This window comes from Megascapheus bottae, chromosome 9 (genome assembly GCF_031878675.1).
Source record: "Megascapheus bottae isolate mThoBot1 chromosome 9, mThoBot2.hap1, whole genome shotgun sequence".
Classification (NCBI taxonomy): domain Eukaryota; kingdom Metazoa; phylum Chordata; class Mammalia; order Rodentia; family Geomyidae; genus Megascapheus; species Megascapheus bottae.
Window position 1 is genome coordinate 39,376,208 of NC_143517.1, and position 12,243 is coordinate 39,388,450.

The window sequence follows — 12,243 nt, forward strand, 5'->3', positions numbered from 1 at the left end:
ACCTGTTGTGCTGAAAGGCTACAGCACCGAATATAAGGAGGAGGGATTTGGGCAAGAGAGAGATTTTCCTGCCTTGATGAAGCTGCCTGGTGTCTCTGTTCGTGCCCCGGGGTAAGAAGGCTGAGTAGGGGAGGACAGTGGGCCCTTTCCTCTCGTGGCTAGTCCTGGTCCCAGTGTGTTTTTCCCCATCCCTCCTACTAGTCGAGAGGGACCGGGGGCAAAGGACCCCGACAAAAGACCTTACATGAAAAATTACTAAAGCAGAAAGACGAGGGACATAGCTCAAATCCAAAAGCCAACAACCCTAGTAGGGATGATGAAGTAGAGATAGAGGACAAAAGAACCATTAAAGTACGAATGAGAGAAAGACAATGAAATCAAAAGGGATATCCAAAAACAAATAGAAGAATGCAAGGAGGAAATGACAAAGAATATACAGATCACCTGAAAAGATATGGAAAGAAAAATAGAAATGCTACATCCTTTATTACAAGATGAAATTAACACCATGAAAACTGACCTCAACAAGAACTTGGAAGCATAAAGGTTCAATTTCTCTATTGCAAAACAGATGCCTTTAATCCTAACTACTCAGGAGGCTGAGATCTGAGGATCAAGGTTCAAAGCCAGCCCAGGTACAAAAGAACCTGAGACTCTTATCTCCAATTAACCTCTGGAAATGGGAAGTTTCAAGGATAGAGCAGCAGCCTTGAGCTGAAGAGCTCAGGGACAGTGCCCAGGCCAAGTTCAAGCCCTATGACCCACCAAAAAAAAAAAAAAAAAAGCACAATTGAGAGATTACACAATAGCATAAGTGAAATGGGGAAAATAGACTGTTAGGGGTTGAGGATAAAACAGAGGGATTAGAACAAAAAGCAAGGCAATGTCCCAGGTAGGGAGGAATCTCGCGGGAGTCCCTGGCCAGAGCAGTAGGGCAAGGCTAATGATTACCTCGCGGAGGGCGAGGCCTATTTTCTATTTTTCAATGAAAGAGATTTTAGAATAGAACCAAATGGGTTCAGACTGGAATGACCGTGAATGTGTGTGAAAGGTAAATCTAAATCTAAGTCAATACGGGAGTAAACAGTTTAAGAACAGGTGAAAAGCGCAGACTTGAGAAAGAGAATTAAGTGGTAGTGATTTAGAAAGCCTGTGTTTAGGTTCAGAATAGTTGAAAACAGGCTAAAGCTTTTTAAAGTCCCTGACAAAATATAGAGACAACGTCCCTGAGTCAGCTTGAAGAAGTTACAGAAAATGGATCTTTGCCCATAACCCCCTTAAAATGAAGGGACCAGAGTCATTTTTGGACAGTAGTTTAAAACAAAAAGGGGGGGACTGGAAGACTCCTCTAATTCTTCCATTGCCCTGCTATTCCCTATGGCTTGTGTGAATATTTTCTTAGTTAATGTTGGAATGTTTCCCCATTTTCTCTGTTGTAGTCAGAGCCACTCAGTATATACTAGTGCCTGTATAGGCGGAGGAGAATGCTTTTCCGCTCATCAGTAAAAGAGACTTTGGTGTTTTCCTGCCCTTACTGCTGCGAGTATTGTCCTTGCCACTGCAGTTTCTACAGAAAATGATTTGAATACTGCGTTGTAGATCTCAGAAGCCATTAATCAGCATGTGTGGACTGGAATTGTTATGTGCACAATTGTTACAATATTCTAACTTTGGGTGATTGTTATCTTGACACTTTTGGGATTGATCAGTTTGGATTTGTTTTTATGCACTATAATTGTGATATGTCTATTGCCTGTCTACAAAGTCAATGCAGAAAGTGAATGCTAATGTGACAGGCATTTGAAATAGGTGCATCCCCTCAAGTCTGGTTTGCTTAAATAGACGGCTGGTAGTCAAAGACGGGAAAGTCCCAGCTATTATCAGCCTAAGACAGGAGCCACGTACCTATCAACCTAAGACAGGAGCCAAGTAAAAAGGACTTGGTGATCCCATGATGGGTAAGAAGACTAATGAGCTTGGAGACACCTAAGACAGGCACAGCCGATCTAATATGGTGGTAGCCCCACATACCCTAAGTTTTGTCTTTTTTAAGATAAAAACGGGGGAGATGTTCGGGGCCAAGCAATGCCATTCTAATAACTTTCTGCTGAGACCTGTAAAATAGGGGTAAACAAGTGGACCTCTTTATCCTGCCCACCTGTTATGCTGATAGGCTCCCGCACCCAATATAAGAAGGGGAGTTTTAGAGAGAGAGATTCCTGCCTTGATGAAGCTGCGTGGTGTTTCTGTTTGTGCTCCGGGGAAGCAAGGCTGAGTGCAGGAGGACAGTGGGCCCTCTCCTCTCGTGGCTTGGACTGGTTGGGGTGTGCTTTTCACCCATCCCTCCTCAAGAGGGACTGGGAATGAAAGACCCCGACACTTTAGTAATTTTTCATGGCCTGAGGACTTGCCTCAGACCATTTCTTACTACTTACACCTCTCTTATAGATGGAATTACAAATCACATTACTATCCCTGGCTTACTAACTGAGACAAAATTTTGGTAATTTATTCCCCAAACCCTTTCTCCCTCCAGCCCTACCTGGCCTAGAACTAAGATCCTACCAATATCCACCTCCTGCGTAGCTGGAATGTATAGAAAAAGAAAGGTATTCTAGGATGTACATATATGTGTATGTTTTAAAGAGAACTATTTTCACTATTTCATAGATGCCTGAAGCAGGATCCATGTACTATAATTCTCTGCTACCTGCTAAAGAAGAGAGTACAACATTGTAAAAATTATTATGTTCAACTATGTATTTTGAAAGTTAAGATTAACAAAAGAGCTGGGTATAGTTGGTCAAAACTACCACACTAGCTATGTGTTACGTGGAAATAGGAGGACCACAGCCCAGACAGTTATTAGTTTTAAAATAACCAGTCAGTTATTTTTAAAAGTAGCTAACAAAATAGTGCTGAAGCAAGTGGCAAATTACCTGCCTAGCAATCACAAACCCAAGTTCCAACCCACACACACACCAAAAAAAATTTACAGAGACAGTAGAATCGAAATAATGTAAAACCTCAATTACCTCCATTAAATCCCAGTTCTAGATTGCCTGGGATATCTTAGTAAACCTCATACTCACATCCTTATTTGAAGATCATCTTTATAAAATAACTAAAAATAGCACAGAAGACTAAGAAGTGAGAATTTTTGTTGCTGTTTTTATGTTTACCTTGCAATTTTTCATTTTCAAATAATGAATTGATATTTTTATTTCTCATAATAAAATTTATATTTCGGGATTTATATGCATAAGAAATACTGCAAACTTCATATGACTGTAGTATTAACACAATTATCTCTATGAGGTGTCTCATTCAATATAGCCTGCACATTTTGAAGTGTTTTTTCACGATAATATTCTGTTATGTTTTATTTCTGTCAATTATATTTTTTAACTTAATGCATAGTATATTAGCCATAATTCCAACTTATTCTGCTTCCAAGTTATTCTAAAATACTGCACATTTCTCTCTTTTATTAACTTTACACATGCCATTCATTCTATCATCTCTTTTCTAGCAATACCTACAAACCCTAACCACATATATATCCCTGTCCTTCCTGAGGTAACTATAGCCACTAGAGGGCAATATATTTACAAAGAAAATTGTTCATTAGTATGACAGAGGTTCACATACTAGTAAATCTAAACATTTAAAACAAAGAAAATAAGACTTGATTCAAACCCACAAGTTAGTCCAGGAAAAGGACTCCACAGAAGCATACAGTAATGTTCAAAAACAGAATTCTGCTTTCCAAAAAATTACTTAAAAAGCATGGGGCCGGGAGTTTGGCCTAGTGGTAGAGTGCTTGCCTAGCATGCACGAATACCCGGGTTCGATTCCTTGGTACCACATACATAGCAAAAAGCCGGAAGTGGTACTGACACTCAAGTGATAGAGTGCCTTGAGAAAGTCCAAGGACAGTGCTTAAGCCCTGAGCCCAAGCCCAGGACTGGCCAAAAAAAAAAAAAAAAAAAAGCATACCTAATTATTTTAAAGATAAATACTAATATTAGAAATCAAGATTATTTAATATCAGCCTCAGATTGAAGGAAAAAAAACACAAAAAGGTAAAAGTACAGGGAGAATAGAAAAATGAGAACAGATGTCTTTTAATTCTTCCAAACTCACACTGAGAAAACAAACTAAAAGAACAAAGAGTATTTTGCAACTTCTATTGAGAAGCAAGGATATATTTATATTTTAGGCAGAAGAAAATAGCAATTACAGAGATAACAGAGACTTAAGTTCTTTTCTCAAAATTAAGAATGCAAAGGAAGGAGATATTAATAACTAATATTTTCCACAGAATCAAATTCAAATGAACTTCTTTTACCATGAAGGTGATGTACCAAGAGGTTACAGTTACAAAACTAAAGTAATGAGTACATTTCTTGTCCAACAGTGTTACCTACCCTCTGCCTCATTTTCACTTCTCCCCTCTTACCACCCCCCCCATCTGCAAGTTGCAAAGTGTCCTGTGAGTACTGCTGCTGCACTGTTCACCCTTTGCCCTTTATCTCACCACTTTGCTACTCCCCTACCCTTCCCCCAAAGACCCAGGGTACCAAAATCAAAATCAGTGACAACAGGAGATAAAACAAAGAAAAACAAAAGAAAATAAAAAAATAACTTCACACTGTACATTAAATTTAATTTTTTTTTAAATTTTGTTTCCATATCTTGGAGTTCATTTCAATTAGCATCACTTTTTATGGCCATGTGTACATAGCTTTTGAGCTATTATCCGCTGCTAGGACTATCATAGACATATATTGAGTATTACAAAGAGGGAACCTATGAAGCTTATGTTCCTTTGGGTCTGGCATACTTAACTTGGTACGATTTTTTTTTCCATGTCTTTCCATTTCCTTACAAATGGGACAATGTCATTCTTTCCGGTGGAAGTATAGAATTCCATTGTGTATATATACCATGTTTTCTTGATCCATTTATCTACTAAAGGGCATCTAGGTTGGTTCTATATCTTAGCTATGGTAAATAACGCTTCCATGAACTGTGCTTTAGTATGGCCTAGTTTCTGGACATTTGGGTAAATGCCCAGGAGTAGGACTGTTGGGTGAAAGGGGAGCTCTTGAGTGTTTTGAGGAACTGCTATACTGCTTTCCAGATTGATTGAACCAGTTTACATTACCACCAACAGTATAGGAACACACGAACAGGCCTAACGACCAATACAGTACAATTGCTATACAAGATCGTCTATAACTTATATGAATTTTTGGATTGTTTCTTCTATTTCTCAAATGAGTCTATTTACTCTGACATTATGATACTTAAACATTTAAAATGTGAACAATTTTAGGAAAAATTTTCTTACCCTCATTGGATGTATATCTGCATAAGGAGGTTTTCCTTCAGCCATTTCTATTGAAGTAATGCCAAGAGACCAGATGTCAGCCACACAATTATAGCCTATTTCTTGAATTACCTCAGGAGCCATCCAGAATGGAGTTCCTATCACAGTATTTCGTTTTGCCATTGTATCCTGCAATAACATTACATGGATATAAATACTACCACAAAAACAACACAAATATCAACATTAAAATACATGTTAAACCATCAAATACTATAGATCCTATTGGAAATTAAGAATTTTCCTAACTTAAAACTACTTATGACATACTTCGGAATTTTTAATTCTTTTTTATTGTAATTAACAGAAGGGTTAGTTATATTCACCAGATAGAAGGTGCAGTACTTCAAACCATTGATACCCCTTCTCATGTACAATTTTTAATTCTGAAATATTCAGATCTACAGTAATTACTTCAGTAAAGAGAGTATTGTAACAAAACTTACAAAAACGATGTGCTTAGAAGAACCAATACAGCTTCCTTTCACACAATTTGAGCAACATGAAGATATACTTTCACATTCAATGATTCTTAAACAGTAAATAAAAGAATAAATGATAATATACTTGGTTCAATTATGATTTCTTTTCCAAAAGAGTTAAACCCCCCCCAAAAAAATACTTAATCTCATTCCCTCCTAAAAGTTATCAAAGTTTGGTCAAAATCAAGACTGGACAAACAGTCAAAAATGTTTCCAAAATTATTACCATAAACTTACTGTTAATTGGCCAGCCACTCCAAAATCTGCCAGTTTTGCATGTCCTTCTGTATTGAGGAGAATATTCCCAGCCTTTATATCTCTGTGTATTTTTCTCATAAAGTGCAAATACTCTAATCCTTTCAATGTAGATTTTAGAATGGTTGCAATTTCATCTTCTGTTAACTGGAAAGGAAAATTTATAAAGCCATATTGAAACGCTGTTACATAAACTCTTGTACCAGTGAACACAACTAATACTTCTTTCCAACAGTCTATAAATCTCTACAAAAAGACTAAAGAATAAAAATCAAGAGCTTCTTTTTCACTTTCACAATATTATCAGTCTTATTATACATTTTTTTTTGCTAGTCCTGGGACTTGAACTCAGGGACTGGGCACTATCCTTGGACACTTTTTGTTAGCATCCTGCCACTTGAGTCACAGCATCACTTCCAGCTTTTTCTGTGTACGTGATACCAAGGAACTGAAGTCAGGGCTTTGTGCATGAGATGAGCATTCTACCACTAGGCTAAGCTCCCAGCCCCTTATACATTTTAAGCATGAGAAAAGTATGTCTTTTCTTGAAAATTATCAATCTCACTCAAAAAGCAAAGAATATAAAACAAGATTCATTACAACCACAGGACATTACTATTTCCCCTGTCATCTTACAGTTGTATGTCACTATTATATCTGTCATGACAAAAAAAAAGAGAATTCATACTCTTTCCCGCACAGCCCACAATTCATTCAGAAGAAGAAAATCAGGGGCTGGGAGCATGGCCTAGTGGTAGAGTACTCACCTAGCATTCATAATAAAGCTCTGGGTTTGATTGCTCAGTGCCACATACATAGAAAAAGACAGAAATGGCACTATGGCTCAAGTGGCAGAGCTCTAGCCTTGAGCAAAAAGTGTCCAAGGACAGTGTCCAGGCCTTGAGTTCAAGCCCCAGAACTGGCAAAGGGGGAAGAAGGGGGGAGAAAGAAAATCAGCATTGTTACATGAATACAAACAAAAGAGGTGATGTGTCACAAGCATCATTCTTGTTTCCAGCCAGGTTACCGCTAATCTACCCAAATCTTAAGATTTCTTACATAATAAATAAAAACTCAGGGCCAAAAGTTTAGCCTAGTGGTAGAATGCTTGAACGAAGACCCAGGTTTAATCCTTCAGTACCACATACATAGGAAAAAAAGAAAAAAGCCAGAAGTGGTGCTGAGGCTCAAGTGGTAGAGCTCTAGCCTTGAGAAAGTCTTCAAGGACAGAGCTAAGACCCTGAGCTCAAGCCAAGGACTGGCCAAAATAAATAAATAAAAATAAAAACTCAAAAATGGAGATAAGAAGATTAGGAAAATGGGAACAAATTAACAGCAGAAAAAGAAATAGGGAAGAAGAGAGAAATAGAAAAAGGAATATTTCTGTTACAGCCATTGCAATCTGCATAAAACATTATCACTAAAGATTTTACAAGTTCATTTATTCTTATGACAATCATAATAATAGTATGATATTGTAATATAGTAAAAATAAACATTTGGTTTGCTTTCCAGGTTCCTACTACAATAGTTCCTAAAAACCATTGGGATTTGCTGAATGATAGGAATAAAATACTATTTTTATTTTTTATTTTTTTTGCCAGGCCTGGGCTTGAGCTCAGGGCTTGAGCACTGTCCTTGGACTTTCTCAAGGCTAGCACTCTACCACTTGAGCCTCAGCACCACTTCCGGCTTTTTGCTATGTATGTGGGGTACCAAGGAATCGAACCCGGGTCTTCGTGCATGCTAGGCAAGCATTCTACCACTAGGCCAAACTCCTGGCCCTAAAATACTATTTTTAAAATACTCACAATATAACCTTTTCAACTACACGGAAGTTTATGGTAATGAGTAATACTTGGTGGAGACTACATAATTTCAGGGTAAGAATTGGTTGTCAGAAGAAACAATGTAATTAAAGGGTTGGAAATCTCAATCTTATCCCCTTCATGAATCATGAGTTAATTACCAATCTCCAATGATTTAATCAACCATGGCCATGTAATAGCACCACCAGAAACCATGAGGAGCTAGTGTTGTACATACTGAAAAGGGATAATTTGATAGAAAATCGCAACAGAAACAAAGGCAAGAACAAATGCCATAATAATGAAATAGAGACTGAAAAACTACTTTAAATCAGGTATATAAGAAGACGTAAAATAGTTTTATTTGCTTTTGTTGTTGTTTGGCACGGTAGTCCTGAGCCCATAGCCTCAAACATGATAAGTAAGCATACCTTCTACCACTGCTGCTCATACTAAAAGAGAAGGGAATAAAAACACCAGGATTCCACTTCTCAAACCTCTCCAAAATATTGAAGAACATTTACAAAACTCATTCAAGTGGGACACTGGTAACTCTTGCCTATAATCTTAGCTGTTCAGGAGAAAGTGCGAGAATTTTATCTCTATTTAAGTACCCCCAAATCCTGAAGTAGCACTGTGGTTCAAGTGGTAGGGTACTAGTAATGAGCAAAAAAGTATGGAGACAGTACACTCAGGCCATGAGTTCAAGTCCCAGTAGCAGCATGCATGCGTGTGCACACACACATGCACACACACAAATTGATTTTATAAAGCTAGAAGAAAAAGAAAACACCATTTAAAAAAAAAAAAAGCCAGCTAGCCATTGATGACTCGTGCCTATAATCCTAGCTATTCAGGGAGTTGAGATCTGAGGATTGTGGCTTTGAAGCCATCCCAGGAAGGAAAGTCCATGGATGCTAGCCTTGAGTGAAAAAGTCAGGAACAGCACCCAGGCCCTGAGTTTAAGGCCATGACCGACTGAAAAAGAAAGAAAAAGAAACTACAAGCTGAGAATAGGGTTAAATTTCTAATTCTGGCAGAAATTATAGGGGGTGGGGGCAAGATCAAAGTTCAAAGCCAGCTTGGACAAAACAAAGTTTTTGAAACTCCATCTCTACATGTAGTAGCATGTGCCTATCATCTTCACTATAAGGGAAGCACAATGACTAGGAGCACTGGTGTGTGCCTATCAGCCCAGCAACTCAGGGAATCATAAAAAGGAGAGTCACAGCACAGAGCAGCCTAGGCACAAAGCGAGTCAGTCTAAAACAACAGCCAGCATAAAAATGGCTTGGACCCATGGCTAAGCTGTGAAGCACCTATCTAACAAGTAGGTAGATCTGATTTCCAATTCCATCACTGAAAATGTACATACCAATATTCTCCATGAACACTAATGTAAAACTCAACTAAATACTAGCACTGCCATACTCAATTCAGCAAGATAGTAAAAGAAACCACAGATCATTGCAACTAATAAGTAAAAAATCTCTTTGCCAATTTAAACACTTATAATAAAGGTATTAAAAAACAGGAATTAAAAGAAATTACAGTATCCTAAAATAAAAGACACATGAAAAATCACAGCATCATATTCAATGGTGAACAATTAAAAGCTTTCCTTCTAAGATCAGAAACAGGAAAGGATGCATGTTTTGTCACTTCTGTTCTACATAGCAACTGAAAAAGTTCCAACAAAAGAAATTATGCAAGAAAAAGAAATAATAGACATCCAAATTGGAAAGTGTTTGAAGACCAATAAAACTACCAGAACTAATAAAAATAAATTGATGCACTAGCTTATAAAATTAAATACACACAAAAACAATTGTACTTCAATACACCAACAACATGCAATCTATGGAAGAAATAACAAAAATAATTCCATTTATACCACTATCAAAAGAAAAAACTGTTTGGGAATCAATCGAGACTTGCACAAGTGACTGAACTACCTACTCCCATCATGTATACAGAAAGCCTTCCTAGAGCATGAAAATATACCTCATATCTTTTTTTTTTTTTTTTTTTTGCCAGTCCGGGGCTTGAGCTCAGGGCCTGAGCACTGTCCTTGGACTTTCTCAAGGCTAGAGCTCTACCACTTGAGCCTCAGCACCACTTCCAGCTTTTTTCTATGTATGTGGTACCGAGGAATCGAACCCGGGTCTTCATGCATGCTAGGCAAGCACTTTAACCACTAGGCCAAACTCCTGGCCCATCTCAGATCTTATTATAGTCATTAGAGCAGTAGCAATGACTCACCTTCATTAGAATTTAACACAAATACAAAACTGATCTATCACCATAAATAACATTTTAAATCAATCATCCTCACTCTGAGTAGAAGAGTCTCACATATACAACCTCTTGAGGGATGAAATTAAGTATCTGTCAACCAACACCAACCATGAGCCATAATCCTGTCTTAACAAATCTACCAAATGCCAGAGATTGAACCTCCACAAATCTTTAACCAAGATATATAAATGCCTGAGAAAAATCATAAAATTCATGAATAAGTAAGGCAAGAAAACAGAGAGAACTTCAGCACAGTTATGGAAATCTTGGGGGGAGGGGAATCAAACTAAAATCCTGAAAATCAAGAATTTAATTGCCAAAATACAAAACTCAATTGAAAGCCTATGTAATACAACAGAAGTTAAAAATAGGGTACCAGAGGTTGAAGGTAAAGCAAGGAATTACATCAGTCAAATGTTTTGAAAGAATACTTGAAAGACATTAAAGAACTACAGACTTATTGGTCTCTATCAAAAGATCAAACTTGGGGCCGGGAGTTTGGTCTAGTGGTAGAGTGCTTGCCTAGCATGCACAAAGGCACTGGTTTGATTCCTTGGTCCCACCTACATAGGAAAAAAAGCCAAAAGTGGTGCTGAGGCTCAAGTAGTAAAGCATCAGCCTTGAGAAAGCCCAAGGACAGTGCTCAGGCCCTGAGCTCAAGCCCAGGACTGGCAATAGATAGATAGATAGATAGATAGATAGATAGATAGATAGATAGATAGATAGATAGATAGATAGATAGATAGATACGGGCCGGGAGTTTGGCCTAGTGGTAGAGTGCTTGACTAGCATGCACGAGGACCTGGGTTCAATTCCTTGGTACCACATACTTAGAAAAAGCCAGAAGTGGTGCTGAGGGTCAAGTGGTAGAGTTCTAGCCTTGAGAAAAATCCAAGGACAGTGCTCAGGCCCTGAGCTCAAGCCCAGGACTGGCCAATCAATCAATCAATCAATCAATGGTCTGGGAGCATAGCCTAGTTGGTAGAATGCACACCTAGCATGCACAAAGCCCTGGGTTCAATTCCCTGGTACCACATACACAGAAAAAGCCAGAAGTGGTGCTATGGCTCAAGTGGCAGAGCACTAGCCTTGAACAAGAAGTGTCCAAAGATAGTGCCCAGAACCTGAGTTCAAGCCCAGGACTGCCAAAAAATAAATAAATAAAAATCAAACTTACAAATTGTGGAAATAGAAAAGGATGAATAATTTAAAACTAAAAGCATAGAGAATCTATTTAATAAAATGACAGAAAATAGCCCAACCTCCAGAAAGGCAAGGGTCATCAGTGTGACAGAGGCCTACGTAACTCCAAACAGTAAAATCATGATGGCAGCACATCCAGCTTTATTAAACAAACACTTCTAGACTCATAAGCACAATAACAGTAAGAGATTCCACTCTCACCAAAGAATAATTAATTTAACAAAAAGCCCAACAAAGAACCATTACAATTAAATGACACTATAAACCAAATGGAATTAACAGAAATCTACAGAGACATTATTTCACCAAAAACAATACATGTTCTTCTTATGAGCCCATGGAATGGAATTTTCTCCAAAATATATCATGAGCTAAGACATACAACAAATACCAACAAATACAAAAAAAAAAAATGGAAATAAGCCAATCGAAGTGGCTGACACCTGTAATTCTATCTACTTAGGAGGTTCAAAGCCAGCACAGGCACTAAAGACTGTGAGACTCCAATTAACCACCAGAAAATCAGAAGTGGCACTGTGGCTCAAGTAGTAGGGTGGTAGCCTGGAACTAAAGAGCTCAGGGATAACACCCAGGCCCAGAGTCCAAGCCCCATGACCAACAAAATAAACAAACAAAAAAAATTGAAATAACTCTTTATATATATCAGATCATAAATTTGATCAAAACAGCAGAAAACACTCAAATAAATATGGCTTATTATGCAACTCCGAGGTATAGAAAAACAGAAACTAACCAAACCCAAATCGACTGAACAGAACTTAATAAGAATTAAAAGAACTAT

The 12,243-nt window shown here is 37.9% G+C and overlaps 1 protein-coding gene across 2 annotated transcripts in view; it reads right to left on the reverse strand.

Annotated features, from left to right (window-relative positions):
* Stk3 (serine/threonine kinase 3) overlaps positions 1 to 12,243 on the reverse strand; it is a 254,561-nt gene that overhangs the window by 143,721 nt on the left and 98,597 nt on the right. For both annotated transcript variants that reach the window (XM_090339129.1, XM_090339128.1), the window contains exons 5-6: positions 6,115 to 6,279; positions 5,357 to 5,524 (exon numbers count right to left, since the gene is read on the reverse strand). In XM_090339129.1, the coding sequence (XP_090195255.1) occupies positions 5,357 to 5,524; positions 6,115 to 6,279 (333 nt within the window). The remainder of the gene's footprint in view (positions 1 to 5,356; positions 5,525 to 6,114; positions 6,280 to 12,243) is intronic.